General features: G+C 38.3%; 1 protein-coding gene across 3 annotated transcripts in view; it reads right to left on the bottom strand.

The window, feature by feature from the left end:
* Positions 1-27299, bottom strand: part of Med13l (mediator complex subunit 13L) — a 207107-nt gene that overhangs the window by 105237 nt on the left and 74571 nt on the right. For all 3 annotated transcript variants that reach the window (XR_011371693.1, XM_070021419.1, XM_070021420.1), the window contains exon 3: positions 912-996. Coding sequence is in view for 2 of the 3 variants with exons in the window: in XM_070021419.1 (XP_069877520.1) it covers positions 912-996 (85 nt within the window). In the remaining variant the exon portion in view is untranslated. The remainder of the gene's footprint in view (positions 1-911; positions 997-27299) is intronic.

The following is a 27299-nucleotide window of genomic DNA, read 5'->3' as shown; positions in this document are numbered from 1 at the left end:
GAAAGTGACAGCTAAGGTCCTGAGGCCAAGCCCCAGCATCAGCACCAAAATAAAATCTAACACTATTGATGCCATTGACATCTCTGCCACCTTATCAGTGACTGACTGGCACAAAACATCAATTCTGGCTGGGAAGGTGGCTTAGCGGTAGAGTGCTTGCCTAGCATGCATAAAGCCCTGGGTTCGATTCCTTAGTACCACATACACAGAAAAGACCAGAAGTGGCGCTGTGACTCAACTGGTAGAGTGCTAGGCTTGAGCAAAAGCAGCTCAGGGACAGTGCTCAGGCCCTGAGTTCAAGCCCCAGGACAAAAAAAAAAAAAAATCAATTCTATGGCATTAAACATAATCTTAATTTGATTATGAGCAATCAATAAATCTCAAATTGATGGGAAGAAGATGCGTGTCCTATACTCACCAAAAATGGCAGTGTCAATAAAGACAAATAAAGGTGGGAAAACACAAGTGCAACAACTGACAACACCTGATTTCCACCATGGAGATGCCAGTGTTCTACACTAAATGTGTGCAGTGTTAATTAACTATAATAAATGTTAGAGTTTCAAAGTGATACTCATTTAAATGAAAGGACAGCCTTGCCCAAAAATATACACATAAATGCTCAAGGGGAAAAAAGCCCACATTCATTTTAGTCTATAAATGGTTCAGAGAACAAAATTAAAAAATAGTAAGAAACACATATACAATTGGAGAGGGGAAGCATATCAGAGTTCTGTGTACTATGACTAAAACTTTTCTAAGCTTCAATTACATCAAAATAGAAACTGAAGCTTTCTAGTTTACATATTGATACTGATGCCAATAATAAAAGCATTCCATCTAGACACCCTCCAAATACCCTGCCATATACCCAAGTGTTCAATTTTACTGCTGTGCTGTGTCTCTCTTACCTTTCTAATAGATTGTGGATCGCTTTGAAGAGCAGCGTCCTACATTCATAGGAAAGGCCATTTTCCCATAGTCCTTCTTCAACAACTGAAACAAGAAAAAGAAAAAAGAAAAAAAAAAGAACCAGTAAAAAGGACATCCAAATTAAAAAAAAAATAACATTTTTTCCTAAAGCAAAGCTAATGAGTTAAATCAGAAAATGTTTCAGTACCCAGAGAAGGAGTAACAGAGACATTCCCCACAGCCCAGTTTACTATTAAATATTTCATATTAAATTCCTAACTGTTGATCTCAGAAGAAAATGAAGCTCTTGCAATAAATGAGTGGCAAAACACAAAAAAAAAAAAAATCCTAAAATACAACATTCCCCTTTTATAGTTTTGCTTACTACAGCCAACTGAAGAATGAAAACCAAGCTAAGTATTACAACTGCTGCCTAAGTACAAGGAAATACTTCTGATACTAATCTCACTTAAACCGTAAAAGCTATTATCAGAATTGTTCAAATTGCTGCTACTTGGCCTTTTTAAATACTCATAATCAAATATATTGTAAAAATGTCCTATATGGTTTTTAGCAAGAGACAGTATCATAACAAAATTTTAACTAGCAATAATGCTCAGTGTCCAAATAATTTCTCATAATGCTCTAAATTTATAATATAACTTCTTTCAAACCTGCAAAGAAATTCACTCATTGAAGAACTAAATGCATGTCTTCAAGAGAAAAGCAAAACAAAATGTGGGGGGTGGGGGGAGAGGGGGAAAGTGGCAGAGGGGGTCAATATGTCAAGTACCAAAGCAGCAATTTCCCAGCAGAATTCATGGAAAGATATCCCCTCGAATTCCTCAAGCACAACTGACATACTTTACTTCAAGGAGAAAAAACTAGGGGAGGAAGAGTGGGATAGGGCAGAGGGGAACATAAAGATTGTGAAACCCTGAAGAAATTCAAGCTTGGGCTTTTAGAATTCAGGTCACCCTGCCTTAAACAGTTTAAAAGGAGAATTACTTTCAAAGAATACATATTTCCTCTGAGCTATGATACACATTTCCTTTTAATGTATCATATTGCAGCAACAGCTGAAATGAACGTCTAGACATCAAAAACACTTCTTACTCCCACCTACTGCTTTTTTACCTCAGGCATCAAAACTAATGAAACCTATTATCCAGAACATTGAGCCAAGCTCTGACACTGGCGACTGCAAATTTTGGAGGGGGAGGGGCATTTTTCAGGGATGGTACTTCTTATTCAGGCATTTAAACTACCAATATCAAATTTTGCTCCAAAATCCAGAAATACAAATGGTTTAAAGTAAGGCACATGAAATAAGGAGACTGTTTTCAAGATTCTACTGACAGGCTGGCACTAAGACAGGTTTATAATCTGCCCATTACCTTTGTTTTCAACCTCTATCTCCAACATAATACAAATGTAGTCTAAAGAGACAAACTTTTCAAACTGTATAGCTACTTCCAAAGAAGTACAATAAGCAAACATTATAAGAACAAAATATTATCAACTTAATCCTATGGGCTCTATCAAATAAAATACTTAAAAGAAAGAGAAATTTCAATGCATCAGATTTCTTAAAAATTGACAATAAAGCCAGGCACCAGTGGCTCATGCCTGTAATCCTAGCTACTTAGAAGGCTGAGATCTGAGGACCGAGGTTCAAAGCCAACCCCAGGTAAAAAAGTCCCCATGAGACTCTTTATCTCCAATAAACTACTCAGAGAAAGCAGAAGTGGTGCTATGGCTCAAAGATGCTCAGAGACATCCCAAGCCCTGCGTTCAAGCCACAGGACCAGCAAAAAGAAGGGAAAGGGAAAAGGAAAGGGAAATTGACAACAAAAAATTTAACCAAGAAAAATAAGGCTACATCAACTTCAAACTACAGCATTATGCCTTCAAAAACAATCCAATTATTATATTATACCATTGATTGATCTTGGTTATATTGCCATTGATTACCTTGTAAAAACCTGTATTTAAAGTCATTAACTAAATGGACTTGTTATCAGCAAATTCAACCTAGTTAACAATCTGACTTCTTGAATTGCTCATGGGTAATAGAACATTTGGTTATCAACTAAACAAATCCATGTTAGAAATGGATTATAACTTTCCCAAGGTCAAGTAAAAATGGGGAATCAGCCCAGTGGCTCACACCTGTAATTGCAGCTACTCAAGAGTCTGAGATCTGAGGATCACAGTTCAAAGCCAGTTTGGGCAACAAAAGCCATAAGCCTCTTATCTCCAATTAACCAGCAAAAAGAGTTGAAAATGGAGCTGTGGCTCCAGTGGTAGAGCACTTGTCTAGGGACAGCACTCAGACCCTAAGTTCAAGTGTGTGAGTACACACACACACACACACACACACACACACACACACACACACACACACACACACACACACACACACACACACACACACACACACACACACACACACACACACACACACACACACACACACACACACACACACACACACACACAGAATGGAGAAAATAATTAGGAATAGAAGACCTATATCAAATAGTTCACTTGTTCTGACCTATTTGAAACTTAAGATGATTGTAATTGTTGACACCATCCAGTAGACAAAGACACAGTTGAGATTCAAAACTCTGTCAGTATAATGTCTTCCTAAGGGATCTCTAATAGCATGGGTCCTCTGCCAGTTGCAGAATAAACAGAATTTTAATGGTGGCAACTACAGTGCATTTTAACAGTAGAGACATGACCCAAGTTAGCATCTCAATGGATCACAGGACTCCACGTAAAGGCCATGAAATTTCAACTGAAGGAAATAAAACTCAATTTCTAGGTAAATTGCATAAGACCTTCAAAAGACAAGTGGTACAGAAAGCAAGCTTCAATGTTCCTTTAATAGCTACATATTGAAAAAGAAATCCTACACAATGACTGCTATTGACTCTTAACAACTAAATTTGTCCCTATTCATTACTTATTCCTTTCAAAGATATTACTATTACTGTTTGTCTTTTAAAACTATTGTATGCTCTTAATTACCATGCTCAAAAATATATGAACAAAGAAGGGTCCAGAAAGGGCAATTACCAAAATTGATGGTTATTCTGGGTTACTGGAATTATCTTGTCCTTTACCTCTTTGCGCACTTTCCAGACTTTCTTCAGCAAGCATTATTATTTTTATAAGCATACATATTTGAAATATTTTAAAGTAGGGCTACTGTTATTTATTAAACACTTTTTAATTTTAAAAAAAACTACACAATCAGAAATTATCAAGAAGCCCAACATCAGAACAAGAATGATCACAAGATAAAAGCAAACTTTCAAAAAGAAAACCACACATGTGATTCACTTAGAGCATTAACTTACATTTGAATCAATCAATGCTACAAGTAAACATCTTTATAAACTTCTTATAGGACAAATGATATCATTCAAGATGGCTCAATTATTGATTTCAACATTGCCACAATTGAATATAAAGTTTAAAATGTTTTCCTTGTGTCGTGTGATAACCACACACACACACACACACACGCACACACACACGCACACGCACACACGCACCAGCATACTACTACATGAACAAGTACCCAAGCTATCTTTTACACTAAAGCTCAAACAGTTGTCTATCACTGTTATTAAACTGAGTGATCCTTGAAGCTGTAACTGTTTGAAATGCAGCTGTCTCTTTGGCGTCTCTCCCCACCCCCACTCATCCAGCGTGTTCTTGCTACAACAGTCTTAAAGAGCATTTTACAGAAGGCTTAGCCCTGGTTGAGGGCACTCTATGGCGTGACCGAGAGAACATGGAAACACGATTCATTAGACACGCCTGGAGTGATAACAATGGTGTTGCTTCTTGCTGCTTTTCATTTCGTACATCAGGCCGAGACTAATGTATTCTCGTTACACACAAGCACATTTATGGATGGGGGAAAAAACTATAATCACCTTTAATTAAGAGACAGAATATTTTTCCTATATGAGCTGCCAGCCATACCGACATAGCAATTATTTTTTAACTGATAGGTTAAAATAGCAAATGCAGCAAAAAGAAAAAGAGGGAGAACAAGGGAGAGGGAGAGGGGAGAGGATAAATGTGAATGCATGCTTATGAGGAGGAGGCGCTGGCTACTATGAAGGCTTGGTAAGCAAGGGTTGCTTTAGAACTGGCTCTGGACCCACCTCCTTCAGTTCTAATGGATACTCACGCCAGCTTGCCTTTGCCACACAGCCTGTGGCAAATAGATAAGACCCCTTATTAAGTGAGTTCCTCCCTATATATTCATCTTGGAGGCAAATGTCAAAATTGTTTTGTCATTTTAACTATTAGTGACCTACCTTCTCTCTGCTTCTTTTACCATTAACTTACTTTTCACTACAAATAATTTGTTCTTTTGCTTTTGCTTTCCAGTTTTACTATTAAAATAATTCATTTTTTATTAAAGAAAACTTGCTTTTATTGATTCAACAATTAAAAGCATAGAATAATCCCTTTTGTCATATAACCCCACAACCATCAGTGACTGCATGTGATGCGAGCTGAAGCAATAAATATAAAAAGCCCTAGTTTAAGGTAGGGCTTCATTCTATTTCAATATGCAAAGTCTATTTTTAATGGGATTTGAAAAAGTGGACCTCTGTCTAAACACTTGCAATTTCAGCCTTTTTTAAGTAAGGTTCATACAAGCATGCTTCTGGGTTATTAGTGAACAGACAGTTTGGTGGTTAAAAAGGGGGGAAAAAGTATTGGACAGCAACTAAAAGATCATAGTTAAAACTGTGTTAAGTACATTAACAAAAAATTACATGTTAAAAGAATTAAAACAGTGAAGGAATAAAAATAAGCAAAACTAAGAAAAAAATCTGGGTCATAAACCATAAAATACTTTAAAACCAGATAATTACATTTGGGGTACAACTCAGTGGCACAGTACTTGTCTAACAAGCATGAGGGGTTCAATCCAGAGTTACTGACTCTGTAAAAAGTGGGGAGGGAGGGCTGCAAGAAAAAACAAATTTGTAACACGGAAAAATGAAAAATTTTACACTTGAGTTTAAGAAAGTTTTTTTTGTTTTTTTGATCCATGATATCATACCAGGTAAGAAACTCAAACATCTGCAACTTATCTCTAACATGTCTACAGATGAACATGCATGAAAACATTATATCTTGAAGTGGATCTATAGCACACAACATGAGAACCACATATGTGAAAAGTTCTTACCATCTAGAACCAAACAATGCAGACTACCACACATGACGCCATCCTCATGAGTTTTACTCTGTAAGTACCAACTTCTTCTCTTTCATAGTTTGGTCCTTGGTACTAAATACAATCATGCCTTCCTATCAACAAATCAAGTTATTTTCACAGATTTTTCCCTGTCTTCTACTGAAAATCATAAAACTGTCAATAATCCAATGTGTCACCACACCAAAAATTGTTTACTTAAAAATTCAGCTTAAATATGTTCTAGTAACCAGTATTATTTTGTTCCCAGATGAATTTCTATTATATCCTTATCTGACTCTAAATAGAACCAAGCTATTCTTCTTTATTTTCATTTATCTGTTTATGCATATGTGTATGTATGTGTTCGTACTAGGGCTTGAACTCAGGGCCACAGGGCCTTGCTTGGCTTTTTCCCACCAGGCTCGCAATTACCACATGATAGACACCTCCACTTCTGGCTTTTTTGTTGGTTAATTGGAGGTAAGAGTCACACAGATTTATCTACCAGGAGTGGCTCTGAACTGGGATCCTTAAATCTCAGCCTCCTGAGTACTAGGATTACAGGTGTGAGCCACCAGGACCTGGTTACAATCCTCATTTTTATAATTGAAGGAAAGTATCAGGTAAGAGCCCAAGGGACATTGAGGTTTCCAATCCAGAGGCAATGCCTCAAATGACCTAACATCCCATCTTAACATCACCATGCAGAGAATAAGATTTCAACACCTAAGTCCTTAGTGTCACATTCAACCATATCCCAACCACAGCACCCAAGTCATCAAAATTAATTTATGGTTTCTTAATACAAAAACACCTATTACTTGCCAGCTGCTAACGTGGTGACCCAGGCCTAGAATCCTAATTACTGAAGAGGCTGAGCTCTGAAGGCTGAGGTTCAAAACCCAGGCAGATAAGTCCAATCAACCTCAAAAATGCCAATCACCTATGACATGGGTGACTCAAGTGGTTGAGGCACTAGGTCATAAGTAGAAAAGGCCAAAGTGGAGAGGAGGAAAAAAGGAAAAGGAAAAAGAACATGAAAAATCAGAATGCTTCTCAAAACTTTGACCTGAAACTCACCTAGGGGAGGAAAAAAAAAAATAACAACAACATTCTTATCTGAAACTTAACAAGATTTCCAACTCACGTGCAAGAAATTTAGAAATGACCTAAATACTGCAACACTACTAACACTGCTTTATTCTGTGTGGGTGTAGCAATACTACAAAATGCCTCTGCAGTAACAAGTTCTTTAGGAAATGAAGTTCCGTTTTTTCTGCGGTGAATGAGTGCAATTCTATATTCTTTCTAAAACTGGCTAAGACATTGTTTTGGTTGGAGAGCTACATGACTCGGTCGTTTTGGATAGGGCACACGGAGTGGGGCAGGCCTGAGTAATTGCAGTAACACATAGGGCAGCAGTGGGTTTTTTCCCAGTAGTCCTCTGAGGACCTGCACCCTAAAAAGAGCCCTGCAAACTTTTCCAGCCCTTCCTATCTCCACAGCATCAAGAAGATAGCTGCAGTTTACTCCCTGGAGAACTTGGGAGAGTTTTCTACATTTGGGGGGGGGGGGGGGGGTTTCTGTTTTGTTTTGTTTTGCCAGTCCTGGGGCTTGAACTCAGGGCCTGGGCACTGTCCCTGGACTTCTTTTTCTCAAGACTGGTGTTTTACCACTTGAGTCTCAGTGCTACTTCCAGCTTTTTCGGTTTATGTGGTACAGAGGAATCAAACCCAGAGCTTCATGCATGTTAGGCAAGCATTCTACTACTAAGTCACATTCCCAGCCCCTTTTTTACCTCTTGATTGAGATAGGGTCTCATTATGGCCTGGAACTCACAATCTTCCAGCCTTAATACCCTGATTGCCAGGATTACAGAAGTACACCACTAGCCTGGCTCCAGTTAAGAGTTTTATCCAGTATAAATGATGATGTTCTACAGAACTCACTTGGCAAAATAAATACCATGAGTTTATAAAGAGGACATATTTTGCAAAGCACTGGAAAAAAAATAAAGCAGCAAATGGGCCCAGAAGCCAGAAAACCTGTCCCAACAGCAATTGCTAATACTTTACTGGCTCTGCTGTTTCTTTTATATTTTACTTGAAATTCTTTCCAGCTCTCAAAATGCACAATTCTAATGAGGTGCACAAGAATACAGTCAAGTCTTCTAAGATAGATTCTGAGGATTTCCAATCTACACCCCTCATCATATAGCCCAAAAATCAAACCAGTACTCAAGTTAAACATTGTAGGCTAATTTAAATTTTGATAGGCTAGCCTTAGAATCTTTCCAACATTTAAAATAGGGTTTTCACAGAGGAAAAAATGTATTTTCCAAATAATTAACTCAAGTTACCTTTTGAAACATATAAATCCTTTATCAATAGATGTTTGACCATATTAATTCTTCTTTTCATAAGCTATAAAGTCTAGCTCTAAAAGTTAATTTCTTAGCATTTATCACTAAGGGGGACAGAAGAGTGTTCATGGTGATGGTGCATTCAGGAAGCTTTGGAGGTGGCTGTAATATTTCTTAAGGGCTACATTACATGTGTGTTCATAATTCACTTTGTATGCCTCTTTCTATTTGTAATAACTCACAATCTTGAGAGAGGATATCCTACAAAAGTAATGTAGAAACAAGAAATGCACTACTTGAACAAAAGAACAGATAGTATTTAGTTTCTTTAAATCCAGCGTTATTAACATTTCACTAACAGCACCTTAACTCCTCTTTTTGTAAGAGTCAGTGTGATCTTTTCACATCAAGTCACATCATGCATCCTTCCAATAGTCCTAATCGTAGCCCACAAGGTCCCACCTAAGCTCCCCTACATCTCTTTCTTCCAGCTCCCATTCCTTACCAGACTCAAAAGCACCAGCTTTCTATTTCTGAAGCAAAGTGAGCTCCAGGCATCTGCCCTTCTTTACCTGTGGCTGGCTGGCTCATCCTCAGCTCAGCCTCCTCCAACAGGTTCTCCCTCTCACCAATACCTTTGTAGCATGCAACTGCAGGAAATTTATTCATTTCCTGTCTTTTCAGCTACCCAGGAATTTTTTTGGCATAGTGTGTACAGGGGCAAGGTCAATCTTTGTGTGAAGAGAATCTTACACAAAGAAAAGCACTATGACCTTGAGAAAAACATTCAGAGTGGAGCAAAATACAACCTAACAAAATACAATTTAATATTTCTCAAGGTGTGTGCATATGAACACTGGAGATTGCTCTCAGGTCTTCACACACGCTGAGCACCTGCTCACCTACTAAGGCTCATCTCCAAACCATACTACTCAACCTCTGAAAGAAAGCATGTATGTCATGGCAGAAGAGGAATGACTCAAGGATCTTTATGCAAAAGAGGTTTCTCTTAAAGGCTTAGCTTTTACCAAATAACCAAGGAAAAATTCTAGACATTCTCAGTTGTAATTTATTTCATATATATGAAAATCAAATAGGGTCATAAACCACAAAAAATATTTCTGTACAAACAAGTATATGAAAAATGTGATAGAAATAAGATTTTTATTTGAACCCTTGATAATCAGTATGATCAATGAAAAACACTCTTAAGAAAAACAATTCAAAGAAATAAATTACAAAGGGGAGGTCTTGAGGTGATAAGGATCAAAGAAAAGAGAGAGAGAGAATGCTCTGTCCCTTGAGCCATGATCCCACTCCTTGATGCTTTAGTTTTTCAGATGGGCTCTCAGGCTTTTGCCAGAACTGACTTCAAATTGTGACCTAGAATTACAAGTGTGTGCCACAATGCAACACACAGTCCTCATGTTTATTTGTCAAGCAAACATTCTCATCTGGCAGATAATATTTGAAATTTTTATTTACCTATTGAGGATAAGACAGATACTATAGTCCAGGAAAGATTAATTTTTAAAATCCCTTTTTTTCAGAATTACTTAAAACAGAAGATGAAGAAAAGAAACTGAAATATTCACTATTCATATTCATTTTACATATTGTAGTGTTGGAAAAGCAATACCCTTCCCTAAGTTTCAATTACTCATACACTGTCCTGTTGGATTTCTTCTCTAACTATTTTGCCCTTTTGAGGGCAAAATGACATATAATACAATTAGTAATTTGGAGCTGGATTTTTGCCTGCCCAACCGGACATTATGCTGTGCCAAAGGATAAACTCTGGATAAATAAGACTATGCACAGGACAGCAAGGACCCGCACATACCTACTTACCTCCAGGGGAGTCAAAGCCCCATTAAGTACAGCATGAATGCATTTGTCTAAAAGACCTTAGAGACTCTATTAAAGACCGTGGTATCATAAACAGCTATGACTTCCCTTGAAACAAAGAGGTCCCCTTAAAATCACCAGAAACTAATTATAATTACTTTCTTTGAAAGTGATTCATACCTATATGGATTTAAGAAAAAAATTGTCACAATGGAGTAACATAAAACTCTTTTACACTACTCACTTAAGCTCAGGTTAAGAACAACTATTTTAAAAATAAAACTAGACAGATTGTGCAGCTTCAATTTTCTACTGCTCATTTTCTACCACAATCTGACCAAAAATTCCCCAGGGAGTAGAGAGGGTGAATTCTGAGAAACTGCATTCTCAGAAACACAATTACCTGAAAATATTAATGATAAGGTAATGATATCAGAAACTGAAAGACTATTTTAGAAATGAGCAAGTCAAACTTGTCAACAGGCCAGAAAAGACTCTGTGAACAGAAAGAATGATTCGTATCTTGGAATCTCATTGCTCCTCTCACACACTGAGCTCCAATCTGCAGCCTTTTCCCTCTGGAGCCAACGCACTGGATGGGTGTGATAACAGATGGATCATTGGATCTGCCAGCTTCCTGTGATGTACTGTATGGGGACTGGTAATTTAGTGGCTGCAGAAGTCCTTCAACAGACAATGCAGCAATACTGGCAGTCAGCAGTAAGTGGCTGAATGCAATTCGTGCAAGTTGGAAGGTGTAGACTATGTGTGAATTCTCATATACTATAAATTCAGCAAGTATCTTTAAAACCTTAAAAGCTAGGCAAGCTTAGAACTAGCCAGAAAAATAAGGAAGAATAAATACATCTTATACTCTAAGTGACATATTTCACTTAAATACACATAGAGAAAGAGCATGTTTGTTACTAGGCTTAGTAAATTAGCACTTGTAAACTTTTTTTTTTTAAGTATTCACTGTGGGCTTCATTTTCAGGTCTTAAAAACCAGGCAAGATTGACATTTCAGGTCAAATATACTTTGCTGTAAGGTGCTATGTTGTACACTGCAATATTTAGCAGTATCCCTGGACTCAACTCATTAAACATCAATTATACCTTATCCCCAACTATAACAACCTTCAGAAACTGGCTCCAGATATAGTCAAATATCCCCTGAAAGATGGTATCTCTCTGCTTGAGAAACACTGGAGTAAACAGCCACAACTTCCACCCTTTCAATCTTACTGTTTATTTTGGAGACAAGACAAGGCCATTACTAGGAAAGGGAAGTATGTATTTATGGAAATTATACATAAAATAATGTATATAGCATATACCAGCAAAATACAATGAACATGATGCAACAAACAAATAAACAAACAAACAAAACAGCCAGTAAGCCACGTGGTAGCTAAGTCCTGTGATCTGAGCTACTTCGGAGATGGCAATCAGGAAGGAGAGTCTAAGTTCAAAGACAGCTTGGAAAAGAAAAATTTCATGAGATGTCACCTCAACAACTAAAAAGTTAAGTGTGGTGGTATACACCACCCTCTCAACCCAGCTACATGAGAAGCATAAATAAAACTGAATTCCAGAATATACAGGATGTAAAAAAGAGGCTTTATTCAAAGCAAAAAAAGGACTAGTAATGTGGCTCAAGTGACAGAGCACCTGCATAGCAAGATATTAGCACAAAGTTCAAACTCCAGTTCAAACCCCACCCGGTAGAGAAAAGAGGGAAAAGGAAGAAAGGGCACACCACAGGATAGGGATATGAAAGAGTCAGGGGACAAAATATTCCAGGTTGCACAGCGAATTAGAAAGGCAACTTCCACTAACCAGCATGAGAAATAAGTTTACTTTTACTTGTGAAACAGACAAAAAAAAAATCATACCATTGCCACAACACAGTGTACAACTGATTCTCGTGATCTTTCATTATAAACACTCAAAATCTGGAACATCCTGCTGGATGCTAGAGGTTTTCAACTTAAGCAGATGCCTGAAGAAGCTACAGGTTGGAGACTGGACTACAACAATGGACTCGCATTTTATGCACATACAGTGAGTGTTGTACTGTCAGCTTACTTTCCTAGTACAACTATAACTTGCCAAATTTTCTTACATACTGGGGAGGGATTCGTTTATCATTCTTGCCGTACCTTTAATGGAATGCTTTTCTGGAATTTTGTCTAAAGCACAAAATCTCTTTAAAATATCGTTGCAGTACTTAGAATAAATGTCCTGCAGTCAATGTAAATGTGCTATTTGAATACAGAAATGTCACTCTGCACTAGCTACCAGGTGGAAAAGGGAATGCGGGCAAATGGGAAGAAATTAACATAGTATCACTTGCTATATACAGTTGCAATTTTTATTGTGTGAAAAGTTAAAAAGTAGGAATGCTTGAAAACACTAAGTCTAAATTACACTGATAAGGCAGACATAAAGAAAAAAATCCCTGGAAATTTGATACAAGGGACATTAGTTAAAGTGTAGAACTAAGAGAGATCACCATATTCAACTTGTAGCAGGTTCCATAGACTGAGATCTGAGGATCATGGTCTGAAGCAAGCCCAGGCAAGAAAATCCATGAGACTCTTATTTCCAATAAACTACTCAGAAAAGGCCAGAAGTGGCTCTGTGGCTCAAGTGGTAGTATGCTAGCCTTGAGCACCAAAGCTCAGGGACATTGCCCAGTCACTGCTTAATCCATATTCAGCATTCAGTGTCTTTAGAACTCTTATTGCAAAATGATGAATGAAAAAGTCTAACCAGTAGGCAAATGGAAGTAAAAGTATAATACAGCTTTAATCTACTGCAAACAACAGACACCTGGAAAGGCCATGTTTGAGACAGCAAATCACCACATCAAAGTCTAATCACAAAAGGACCCTGAAAAACACATAATTACTAAAACTAGTCTAAAAACATAACTTTCAAGAAAGAACAATTGGCTACTGCCTCTAAGACAACATCTCACATGCAACACCAGTGAACCACATTCCCCACTGACAGACTTAGAAACTATCATATTACTAACACAATGTCCTGCAACAACTGAGGTTATTTCAGGCCATTTCTAACTAGAGACCTTCCTATTCAGCAGGAAAGAGGTTGAACTGATACTGTCATCACATTTTAATCTAATTACCTTTTAAATGTTTATCTGCTTTTTTAGCCTATAAATTCCTTGTCTACAGGAACAGCACATATGTTGTCCAGTTTGTTTCTCTCATCTGCTGATTATTCATTATTTGTTTACTATGTAGGTTGTTTTTAAAGTCTGTCATCTGCCCATCAGAACATAATAATCACGAGAACAGAGATGACAAGACTGAGAGCAACAAATAAATATTTGTTGAACTGAATTTAATGCAGAGATCAACACACCAATAAAATTAATTTTTAATCTACAACCTAATTTCCAGACAATCAATTAGCATATTAAGTATCTATACCAGGAACCTAATATGAAGGCAATTAAATAAGCCTCAATTAATCTGTTAACATTCAGTACCCAAACCAATAATAGAGCTCTGTATAATCAGTTGCTATAATTATGTAGGTGAAGGGCTATAGACATTAGGTGGCAGCAGTACACTGTATTATAATCCTGAAACTGAATTTTTTTAATATATAGAATTCTGACCCATATAGAATTACACAAATAGTTGTACAGATAACATAGAAAACATATATAACATATGTATGGCAGCAAAATCACATGCACAAAATTATCCCTTTGTACCCAGATTTTCAAATGGCTATTTGTACTTTAAAAAAAAAAAACAGATCAGTCACTGGTAACTCTCATCTGTTACGCTAGCTACTTGGAGGACTGAAACAGATAGGATGGTGCTCAAGGGCAAGCCGGGCAGCAAAGTTTATGAGGACCACCCCCTTCTCAACCAAAAGCTGGATGTGGTGGCACCTGTTATCCTAGTTATGACAGAAAGTCTAACATAGGTGGAGCCCCCAGGTTCATGTCCAGGCAAGAAACAAAAAATAACCAGCATAAAACCAAGGGTGTGGCTCAATGTAAGAGTGCCTGCCTGGCAAGAATGAAGCCTTGACTTCAAACCCATTTCCACCAAAACAAATGATTTTTTTTAACAATACCAATAAACAAATGTTAACAATTTCCTATAAATTTACCCAAATTGTTCCTTCCTCTTTACTCTGTGAAAGCATGATACCGAGGCACTGAAATTAAGCCCTGGTATTAGCACACATCCCCTCCCCCCTAAAAAAGTTAAGGCTAATTACTACTTTTCTTTTTCTTATTTTTGGGTGGAGGGGTGGGAGCTGGTCCTGGGGCTTGAACTCAAAGCCTGGATACTATCTATCCCTGAGCTTTTTTGCTCAAGACTAGTGTCCTACCACTTCAGCCACAGCTCTGCTTTGGCTTTTTGGTGGTTAACTGGAGGTAAGAATTTCCCAGCCTTTCATGCCCAAGGTGGCTTCCAATCATGATCCTCAGATCTCAGCCTCCTGTGTAACTAGAATTATAGGCGTGAGCCACCAGCACCCAGCTTATTCCAATTACTTTGATCATCATACTATATTGGAATAATTTATTTTACAAAAAATATTTCAGTGGCCGGGCGCTGGTGGCTCACGCCTGTAATCCTAGCTACTCAGGAGGCTGAGATCTGAGGATCGCGGTTCAAAGCCAGCCCGGGCAGGAGAGACCATGAGACTCCTATCTCCAATAAACCACCAGAAAACTGGAAGTGGCGCTGTAGGTCAAGTGGTAGAGCGCTCACCTTGAGCTGAAGAGCTGAGGGACAGCGCCCAGGCTCAGAGTTCAAGCCCCACGACCGACAAAAAAAAAAAAAAAAAAAAAAAAAAAATTCAGTGTCTATTAGAACTATGTTCATTAACTAAAATTAAGCAAAATTGTATTCTATTTTTTTTTTTGGGGGGGGTCCGGTTGTGGGGCCTGAACTCTGGGCCTGGGCGCTGTCCCTCAGCTCTTCGGCTCAACGCTAGCGCTCTACCACTTGAGCCACAGCTCCACTTCCAGCCTTTTATTTTGCTTATGTGGGGCTGAGGCATCGAACCCAGGGCCTCATGCATACAAGGCAAGCGCTCTGCCACTGAGCCACCTTCCCAGCCCCAAAATTGTTTTCTATTTTATCTGCTGGCAAGCTTTCTAAGTTTGGGTTTGTTGTGCTCTCTCTCTCTCTCTCTCTCTCTCTCTCTCTCTCTCTCTCTCTCTCTCTCTCTCCCTCCCTCCCTCCCTCCCTCCCTCTCTCTCTCTCTCTCTCTCTCTCACACACACACAGAGAATTATAGATTTGTTCTCAACCAACAAATGACTGTATAAACCAAATGATGCTTGCTTAATTCTGAACCCCATCAGTAGCTAACCACTGATTATGACATGACCAACTTTAGTCTATTTTCATTTAAACAATTTTCAAAACAAGTACACCTTTTAACGTCTGACTTATTCTCTGCTTGAACTCAGGGCCTGTGTTTTATTCCAGAGCTTTTTCGCTCAAGGCTAGCACTCTACCAGTATGAGCCACTTCTGGTTTTCTGGTGGTTAACTGGAGATAAGAGTCTCACGGATTTTGCTGCTCAGGCTGGCTTTGAACCACAATCCATGGATCTCAGCATCCTGAGTAGCAAAGATCACAGGCATGAGCCATCAGCTCATGACTTATTCTTTAATAGGATTATTGGTATTATAGTTTATCTACTAAAAAAATGACTTGAATGTATAAGAGAAAAACACTCTTGTAGCTTTGCTTCCATACATACACTCTGAAAGTTCAGAAGGAAAATCCAATTCTTACATTTCTCATTGTACAACTCAAATCTCCTCTGCTACAATTATAATTAGTTTATTACATAACTGACACTGATGAACTTCATAAATGTGAGTTCTATTTTTCTACTGCAAAATAAGAGGAACTAACATAAATGTCTCAAAAAGAAAAAACGAAGAGAAAAAGCTTTAAAAATATTTATGACAAAGGCATGGTTTATATAATAACCATCTAATGTAAAAACACTGAAGAATTGATATGATGAAAGCTGACAACCCATAATGAAAAAATGTGTCTTCTTATGTCCACGAGGAATAAAAATTTATTTTGATTTTGTGATTCTGGAAACAAAGGCAAGCTAAAAGGAGAAATATTAGAACTGCAGTCACTTTCTAGAGAAAGCAGTCCTTACTTTGAGAAGGCAGGGAGCAGATGTACTGTGCAGCTAAGCAATCATCCACCCTTGAGAACCTCTATCTTCAAATAGCTTTGACCCTCACCCCTACCTTTTGACTCATCCTTCTGACCACTCCCCAGGAACTCCCTGAAAACAGTTCTGCTTATGTTTTAAATGTTTTTTCACTACTTGAAATGGTCCAGGGCCGGGAAGGTGGCTTAGTGGTAGAGTACTCACCTACTACGAATGAAGCCCCTTGGGTTCCATTCCTCAGTACTGCATACTCAGAAAAGGCCAGAAGTGGTGCTTGTGGCTCAGGTGGTAGAGCACTACCTTGAACACAAGAAGCTCAGGGACAGTGCTCAGGCCCTAAGTTCAAGCCCCAGGACTGTGAGGAGAGGAGGGGAAGGTCCAGTGCTGTTTGTTCCTGCCATCAACAACTCAACATTTAGGACCCTGAGCAACCCTACACTCAGACCTTTGCTCATACGTGTAACCAGCGAACCCTGAACAGACTGTCCTGCTCCTGTCTATAAAACTCTCCTTATATCCTTCCCCTCCATGTGGATTAACTTCCCCTCTTTTCTGACTCAAGATATTTTTTATTATTATTGTATTATTATATTTTATTATATTGTCATATAATTGCCTATATGAAGAATAAGTATTAATCCCTACAGATCCGTGTCACAACCATACCTTGTTTTTAACTATACCCAACAACTCTAGAATTCAGTGTGTTACCTACTCAGAAAATACATTTCACTAACTTTATCTCCCATCTATGAGGCATACAACTTTTGATTTCAACTTTCATTTGACAAAGAAGGCTGGCTTCAGAAAGAAGAGCCTTAGGCTATATCCAAAAAGTCAAGTTTGTGATTTAACAGCAATCGACTTAAAACATGGCATCTGCTATTTGTGTTCAAAGACTTGGGGTTTTTTGGAGTAAAGGCGGGAGTAACAGTACTAAAGTTTGAATCAGGGCCACAGACTGGCTAGGCAGGCACTCTATTACTTAGCACATGTCCAGCTGTTTAGCAGTTTATTATACTTCATTTAAATGGCAAAACCTCAACATTAAATGGCACCTACAAGGGTGGCTAGTGTTTAGAATACAACATTAGAGAAATTATGGAGGGATGAAGAATACAGATAACTCCAGTAGAGTTAACAACATGAATGAAGGCACTGAGACAAAATAATGTTAATAATGTTAAGACTGAGAATGGTTTGGCGAAGGGTGAGCCAGTCCCCTAATGCCTGGGCTATACACAATTAAATGTATTTCATAAGTGAATTATAAAACCACATCCAAAGAAAACAGAAGCAGGAGGAAGACAAGGGAAAAGCAACAGACAAAAGGAGAAGGGGAAAGAAAGAAATAATGTTCTTCCATTTAGCATCTCATCGTTACATGTTTTAATTTATTGACTATAGGGCTGATATAAATGGATGCAGCACTCATTTTCCCTGAATTAGATTACACACAAAATCCAAGTATATACATTTAAGAAAGACACACACAACAGATAAAGCTGTCAAAAGAATGGCTCTAACTGCAAGAATCTCTGCAAAGACCTAATTGGAATCAGAGCTGACATGGAGATTGCTGTGATATCAATATGGCCCTAAGCCAAATCTCTTTTCCGGCTGACCATGCAGGCTGTGTCACTGGACATTAACTTCACACAACAAGCCACAAAGTAACTAGTCCTCTTCTGTCTGCCTCAGGCCAGATCTTAGCTTCCCTTAAGTACAACCAGCATATCAACACACTCAATTTTTATTACAACAAAGTCCTGGAAAGCAAGTCTAAGAAGGAAAAAGAAAAGTCATTACTACCTTTCCTTCCAGTCAACATTTAGATCTTGTCATTTTAATAAGCCAAATGTCTATAAGGAGTGAGAGCTGGAAAGACTCTTTTAGACTGACATTCAAAATTCCCCATAACCAGGTCTGAGCTTCCATTCTGGTCCGTCCCATTACACCTCTATGCTCCCGGTGGGGTTCACCCGCTGCTCTAACACCTACCTGGTCAGCCAGTCAGCCACCCATTGCTCCTGTACACTTCTACAGAACTCAGACACACTCTTACACATGGTCTAACCTTCCTAACTTCATTCTTCTGCTTGCAGCACTCTGTGTCAGAGGACAGTAAATTTGTTTATTGTGTACTCTAGAATTCTAGAAAGATACAACTAGATTTAAAACCTCGACCTGTTGCTTCCTGTTATGTGATTTGAAGCTGGCTATTCTCATATCTAAGTTTCTTCTTTTATAAATGTAAAAGTTAAAGCTAATACAAGTAAAACATCTCCTATACTACGAACTATCACAGGGACCCAACACATAGCTGCTGTTATCATTCAACTTCTCTCCCTTCCATCCTGTACCCTCAAGTCTACCACACCATCAGTTATTCAAGAAAAAACCAGAGAATAAGCAAAGCACACATTTATTTAAATTTCATCTTAGCCAGGTTTGCAACTACCAAAATCACATCAAGAAAATATGTCTAGTTATAATGTTCTGTTACTAAAAGAAATATAGCTAAGAGGTCTTAAGAAGCCAGTCTTCATATATTATTGCCTCTGATCAAGTATGTCTAAAGTTATTATAGAAATGTCAGAACCATTCAATGTTTTAAGTAAAAACATTCATATCCTATCTTTAAATTGCTTCCTTGATGAAAAAGAATTTTAAAAGGTATCATGAAGAAATCCCATTAGCAAGGAGCTAGGAAAGAGATTTAACAATAAACAGATATAATGGAACTCCTTTGTAACATTGATTTTGGAATAAAATAGTGCCAACTATATTATGTATAGCCTTTAGAAGAATGTGGGTAAAATGAATTGGATGGAATGGCTGAAACTGAGCACCAAGAAGCCACATTACAACCAACCTAATTGTAGGAGTAAATCTAATGCTGTTTTTTAGAAAACCAGCATTTTCAGAGAGTAAATGATGCTGCCTCCCTACAGAAGCCACAGTTTATACGTTATGTTGACATTTCCAGTGTCAAAGTGAGTATTTAAAAGGAGATGGGAAAGTGAAGAGTAAAGCTGGTCTTTTAGAAGTACATTTCTTCAATGTAAAGGTATTCAAATACATTCTCAACTTCTGTGTTCTGTCCTTTCTTTCCTTTCCAGTTCTCTCTTCCTCAATTTACCCAAGATGCCTGAATGTCTATTTCTGAATGTCAAATCCTACTTATTTGGACCACTCAAATGCCATCTCTTGAAACCGCTGCACAAATCCAGCCAGGCACTGTCCTCCTCAACTCCCGACCTCCGGGTGCTATCTTGCAGTACTTGCAGGGTCCACTCACTCAAATGCAGATTTGTTTTGTACAAGATTTTCTGCTACTGAATTTGAAACTTTACTTCTAAAAGAGCATCTATATAAAGCTCCAAATCAGTTTTTAGAAGAGTAAATATTCAGTAAATGCCTAGTGAATGGAGTAATTTTGGCAAAGTCTGAAATTATTTTAACACAATTATGGCACAGCGTAATTATGCTATTGTTTCCATCTCTAAACAAACTTTAACAGTGGCAATGTTTCATATCCTAATAAGAGATAATAAAAAGATATTATTTCAGGCTTTTTACTTTGCTTGGAGATAGGTAATTAAAGTGTCAAACTTTGCAGGTAAGGTTTCTTCAGCTTCAAGCACATGCTTACCCCTCCCAAGGACAGAGCTATAATCGAGTACATCTGATGAGACATTCCTGGGGTTTTCTCCTTACTTACCTTCAGCTTGCCAACTTTCCCTACATTGATCCCTCAAGATAAAGAGGCATCCTGTGTAAAAATTTGGTGCCATGATCTGTAATTCCAAAAACCCAATAAAATGGAAAAAGAGGAGGGAGAAAGGGCTATTTAATATCTGAAAAGTAAACTTAAGAGAAATAACTAAATGCAATACATGAACTGCACTGGAGGTCAATAAAAAAACGTTCTTGTGTTTTAAGGGTACACACTTGAGTATGAAATACAAAATGCCAACTTACAGGACTTATTTTTAAACTTTCTAGAAAAAAGACAAAGAAAACATGCAAGTAAAATGTATGTAGATTATTCAGTATATTCTGTACAGCTTTTCCTATATATGACCTTTTTTTGTTTTGTTTTGTTTTGGTGCCATCCTAGGACCTCATCTCAGGGCCTAGGCACTGTCCCTGAGCTTTTGTGCTCATCATTAGTGCTCTAGCACTTTGAGCCTCCGCAATATTCCTATCTTCTTGGTACTGAACTGGAGTTAAGAGTCTCATGGATTTTCCTGCCTCAGGATAACTCAGATCTTCATTTCCTAATCCTCAGATCTCAGCTTCCTGAGTAGCTAAGGTTACAGGCTTAGCCACAGGCCCCCGGCTTTACTTGACCTTTTTCTATAAGACATCACAAACTGGGAGAAAAAGGTTTTATCTATGTGATTGATCTGTAGTATGGACATAGGTAAATTTCTAAACCTCTCTGAGCCTTCATTTGTTAAATACTAGCAATACAAGGTTCAACAAGTTTATAAGGATTAAATCAGTATGGAGCATATATTAGGATAATGACATCACATAGTAATTACACCAGGTTAGCTATTATTATTAATCCTGTTGCTGGAAGGTAGAATAACCTGATTAAAAAGTCTTCCTTTCTCCCATAAACACTTAAAGGGAGCTAGGTGGTGTTTCACCGAAAGAAACAGAACACTCATCTTTCTACAATACAGCATTTACCCAGAGATGGTAGCAGTAATGAGTAGCCACAACATGGCACAAAAAGGAAGCAGTGTGTGACCTCTGTCAGCAAGAACCAACACAGAGCACACGTCGACTGACATCTACACAAAAACCCACCAATATCTTCACTACCAACACCTCTACTACCACCATCATAAATAAATACAAAGAAGTGAACCAGAACAATCAGTATCTGTAATAGCAATAATCCAGTGTCATTAACAACAAATACTAGTTACAGGGTTGTATAACCCTTAAAAGTCAAAAGCAAGTTAGATTCATTCTTCCAGAAGAAATGATGCCAATATTCCAGTGTACCTCCACACAAGATATACACATATACAAATCTGCTTCTACTTTAACCTATTCCCTTACTGCTGGAAATTTTGTAAGCAAACAAAGTCTTTCAAACTTTAATATACAAACATTACATAAGACCTAGTTCTTCCTATTGTCTTTAGGATATTTTTGCTGGTAAGCACAGTGAAGGCTTACTCATACCGGTATCACAGGTTCTTCCTCTCCCCAAGTAGACAACATGTAGACAAAAGGAAGTAACAAATCTTTCAGTGAATATAGAAGGTAGAAAGGGTTCCAATACATGTATGCTGATACTCCATGTCAGTGAGAAAAACTACTGAATAGTAGATTAACAACAACCACTGCTGCCTAGGGTATTGTTCTTGTAGCCAAGCAGAAATAATGATAACACTAACAGTTTAAACTTACTGAATCTTCTATGAGCTAAATGCTGTGTTATGTGATTTCCACATGTTAACTCAGGTAATCCTCACATTCTATGCAGTGTTGTGACTCTAACTCACCACTTTGCAAATGAAGAAAATGAAATGTAGTGGTCTGCCAAAACAGAAGTCATGCAACTGGTACGCTGGAGAGGACTATGACCTCCAGATCCCATGCTGTGCAGTATGGGCTCTAATAGATTCCTCACACCAGCAACAAGCCTGGGGCCATGCACCTGTTATTATCAAGGTCAATTAGTGATCCTAATAAGGATAAACCAGATTCTATTTCTCATCACTCTATGAACAGTTATAAAAATTTAAAGTGAAAAAATCACAACATGCAAAACACCTTAAGTAAAAGTTTGTTGGCTTTTTTAAAAAGTTATTGCTATTTGCCATATTTTGAAGAAAGGAAACGAAGGCTGGATGTGAGCAGCTCACATCTGTAATCCTACCTACTCAAGAGATTAAAATTTGAGGATCAATGTTTGAAGCCAGTCTGGGCAGACAACTTCTGAGAGACTCTTATTTCCCATTAACCAGAAAGAAAAAAGAAAAGGAAGTAGAAAAGTGGAGGACTCAAATAGTAAAATGGTAGAGCACCAACTACCAGCAAAAGTCCTAAATTCCCAGTACCAACTCTTTTTTTTTTTTTTGCCAGTCCTGGTCTTGAACTCAGGGGCTGGGCACTGTCCTTGAGCTTCTTTTGCTCAAGGCTAGCCCTCTACCACTTGAGCCTCAGTGTCACTTCCAGCTTTTTCTGAGCAATTTATTGGAGATATGAAGTTTCACTGGGCCGGCTTCAAACCACAATCCTCAGATTTCAGCATCCAGAGAGGCTAGGATAACAGGTGTAAGCACCCACACCTAGCCACAGTTTTTTGTTTTGTTTTGTTTTGTTTTGTTTTTGAAGAAAGTCTTTTCTCTGGGGGGTAGTAGGGGGTTCTCGAGGTAGGTAGAAGGTACTAAGGAGTTTGAACTCAAGGCCTTGATCATGCTAAACTGGTGCTATATTGCCTATTTTTCTTGGTTATTTCTAGAATAGGGTCTCCACCTGGGTGTGCACCTGAACTTCTTTCATCCACCTACTATGTGCCATCCCATCATTGATGGGCTCACAGGTATGCACCACCATATCTAGCTTCCCTCTCTAGAGAGGAAACCAACTCAATGAAAATATCAAGTTCCAACATAGCAGAAAGACTTGCTAGTCTACATCTCTTTGAAGATGGGCATTTAATTCCACCCAGAAAAAAAAAAAAAGTATCAGCTTTTAAAAGGTTGGAGCCAGGTACTGGGGGCTCACACCTGTAATCCTAGCTACTCAGAAGACTGAGATATGAGGATTATGGTTCAAAGCCAGCCCAAGCAGGAAAGTCTGTAAGACTTCAAAAAACTACCAAAAAAAAAAAAAAAGAGGGAGGGGTGGGGGAGTGCTCAAGAGGTAGAGTGCTAGCCTTAAGCAAAAAAAGCTCAGGGACAGCATCCAGGCTCTGAGTTCAAGCCACAGGACCAGCACCAAAAGAAAATTAAGAAAGATGATGTAGTTGGATAAATATACTCCTAACAGGTTCTGAATACTTCCAACACCCATTTTCTGCACTGAACTAAACTAAGCAAAGGAATGTCAATAGGTTTGACATTGACTTATCACAACTCAGTCCCAGCATGTGCATTTCATGTTCACTCCTCTCAACATTTATAGCATTGTAATGGAACCTGCTTTTGATCTTAGCATGCTAACACTCTGGGCAAGATTACTCAACTGTTGGTAATAACATTTTGTCACACAATGCCTTAAGCAAGTGTCTAGTTCACACTTATCTCTTATCAAGACATTTAAAAAAGCTCAACTGTTGCTATACGAAATATCCTTTGCAACTTCTATTCATGGAATTTTTGTTTTTCTTCAAAATGCAAAACTCATATACTTTTTTTTTTGGGGGGGGGTGCTGGTACTGGGGATTGAACTCTAGGCCTAAGTGCTGTCCCTAAACATTTTTTTTTTTTTTTGTCAGTCATGGGGCTTGAACTCTGGGCCTGGGCGCTGTCCCTCAGCTCTTCAGCTCAAGGTGAGCGCTCTACCGCTTGAGCTACAGCACCACTTCCGGTTTTCTGGTGGTTTATTGGAGATAAGAGTCTCACAGTCTCTCCTGCCCGGGCTGACTTTGAACCGCGATCCTCAGATCTCAGCCTCCTGAGTAGCTAGGATTACAGGCGTGAGCCACCAGCGCCCGGCCCTAAACATTTTTGCTCAAGGTTAGCACCCTACCACTTGAGCCAAAACTCTACTTTGGGCTTTTTACTGGAGGTGAGTGTCTCTCAGACCTTTCTTGTCTGGTCTGGCTCAGAACCACGTTCTAAGATCTTAGCCTCCTGAATAGCTAGGATTACAACCGCTGTCACCTTGCAGCCCTGTATTATTTTAATATCAAATACAATATGTTATGTAAATAATTGCTGAACAAACAACTGCAGCAAATAATGACAAGGAAAAAATGTCTGTCTGTGCTCAGTGCAGAACAGATGCTTATGCACATACACAAGTTGTGACCTGTAGTTGGCTGAATCTGTGGATACAGAACCCACAAACAGGAAGAGTCAGCAGATTCTAAGTTCTAACTACCCATTCTTGCATAGTAATAAAAAACTAAAGATACGTAAGTATCAGGCTATTATTTGAAGGTGGGGAGTAGAAAATAAAGTGTTATATTCATCACTGTATATGTAAGGTCATATTATTGGCTTTATTATTTCCATGCTTCAATGGACAATTCACTGTACAATTATTTTTTAAACATCTTATTAAATTTTTTTCATTCTGTCATGACTTCATCTCTAAAAATGTGAAATTTATTGCTAATTTATTGCTAATAGAGCAGTATACTCAGGTTTTAGTTCATCAACTTTTTTTATTTTTACAATTAAACTAAATATTTCTAATATACGATGAATATCTCCAACAAATGTTATAACTTGTAGTTTTTCACTAAAATATATATTATACATAAGACATGAGTACAGATCCATTAGGCTGTCATTTTTAACTCCAAATTATAGAATGAAGGCATACCAAACTGAAAGCAGTTCAATGTAAATGTAGAGTCTCCAATTCCTTAAAATAAAATTTAATAGTCTAAAATAAAATGCAGTACATCTGAAAGGAAGTGATGTTCATTCTGAGATCCACTATTAGTATCAAGTTTAAGGAAAGAATGCTGCATCCTGCAAGCCAGATTTCTAAGTATCAAAGCACAGGTTCAAAGAGGTGGTTGTGTGGCTGTACAGTTGTTTGGTGGGGGTTCTGGGATGAAATCCAGGCAAGCACTTTAGCACTGAGCTGTACCTAAACACCAGAGAGCTTTTGCGGACTTATTTTGAAGAGACATTTAAAACTAAGACTTCTGAAAATGTGATTGGTCCATTTTATCTCAAAAATTCCCTCCAAACAGAAGATATATGACCAGCAAGAAATATATGACTAGCAAGCATGGACAATTATCACCTTTCTGAAGCAGGCAGGGAGAGCCACTGTGCCTAAATTCAAAGCATGAGCAAAAGTGGCATCTCCTCTTCTTTCCTCTTTTTCCCTGTGGTTCAATGCTGCTGTAAAGTCCAAAGCCATATGTGGAGGATGAAAAGAACAAGACAGGAGGAGGCCAGATCCCTGATACCATAAAACCATTGCACCTCAGCCTTGGGCTGTTAGGCCTCAGACTCTTGGAGGAGACAGAAAGAGACTACAGACACTTCTATCACACTTAAACTCTATTGTTTTAGGAATTCTGTTTTATAGAAGTAGCTGGACTCTAAAACAGATTACAAAACTTCAATATTAGCCACCAAAATATAATCCAAAATGATGGGTTGTTTTTTTTAACCCTATCTTCATGATATTCCACACCACCACCACCCACCACCCCCATGCTCTTGCCTTCATTCACCTCCTCCCCTCCCTGTACCCCGCCCCCTACCCCTGCCCCATACTATACCCTCCCATAAAACACAGTACACTTGTACTTACTGACTTTACAAATTTGTCCTCAGGAGAGAAGCTGCCTAAGGACAAGGACTGTGTTTGACTTCAGATACACCCTGAACCCCAGCAGTGTCCACTATATGTGTGAGAAAAAAAAAAGTGATATAGTAATATGAGTCATTCAGCACTTTAGGTCCTCTTTCATTTGTTTTCTTTTCGTTGCAATACTAGAGTTTGAACTCAGGGTATGGCACTTGCCAGGCAGGTATTCTACCTCTGAGCCACACATCTCAGCCCCACACTCTCCTCTTTCTCAAACTCCAAGATGACCTACGCACTAACCCATACACACGTCTACCTGGCACATACTACTCGTTCCTTCTGCAACATAACCTCTCCCGCAGTGCAAGTGTGCCTGCATCCTACAGGGAACACACAAAACACCTGTGCAATGGTGAAGTTGATTCTCACAAAGGTAAATAAACCAATGTTTCCTCACAATACTCTAGTACAAACAGATCGTTACAGTACTTTGGCAATACCTACAAATGTCTTTGTAGGTGTTTTTTATTCTTTTTATTCCTTTTATTCTCTTCCAACTTCAAATTATCCTTCCAGAGAAAGAGGGTGAAACACCCACTGTGTTCTGAATACTGTTTCAACACCCAGTCCTAGTGTCCAAGAATAAAGTTCCATCTGAACCAAGTACCTATGGGGCAGGAGACTAAAGTTAGGAGGTGATGTGGTCTATATATGGAGCAGAGTAGGGTTCCATTGAATTGGACATTAAAAGATTATCGTGGGATGAGGAATCTAAAGATGCAAGTTGTAGGGATACACGGGCCAAGCAGGAAACTGATTAACAAGGAGTCAGAACTACAAAATCCAAGGAAGAAATCTGGCAAAAGGACCATGGTCAATGATTATTCTTTCTATAGCATATAAGGTAAAACAAGAACTTGTCTCTAACATAGGCTGACTTAACATAACACAACAGAGAATATGAAAAGGCAAAGGATTCAGGATAACACTAAAAAATCATTTTTAAATTATTAATAATTAACTGATTATTAGACTTCTTTCTAGGTAAAGATCAGTTCTGCAGAATCGATACACAAAGAAACGGTCCTGTTATGGAAATCCAGTGCTGTCAATTCAGATCTCATTGCAACATGGTCTTATTTGTTGCTGATTAACAGTAGTGCATGTATATATCAGAATTAGTGTGAAACACATATCAACTCAGAATCTTAAAGAAAAACAAGTAAACCATGCACTCAGTCAATGAAGACTC

This window comes from Dipodomys merriami, unplaced genomic scaffold (assembly GCF_024711535.1).
Source record: "Dipodomys merriami isolate MVZ:Mamm:240054 unplaced genomic scaffold, mDipMer1.0.p SCAF_142, whole genome shotgun sequence".
NCBI lineage: Eukaryota > Metazoa > Chordata > Mammalia > Rodentia > Heteromyidae > Dipodomys > Dipodomys merriami.
The sequence above is the reverse complement of the archived record's forward strand: the minus strand, read 5'-3'. Positions and strand labels throughout refer to the sequence as shown.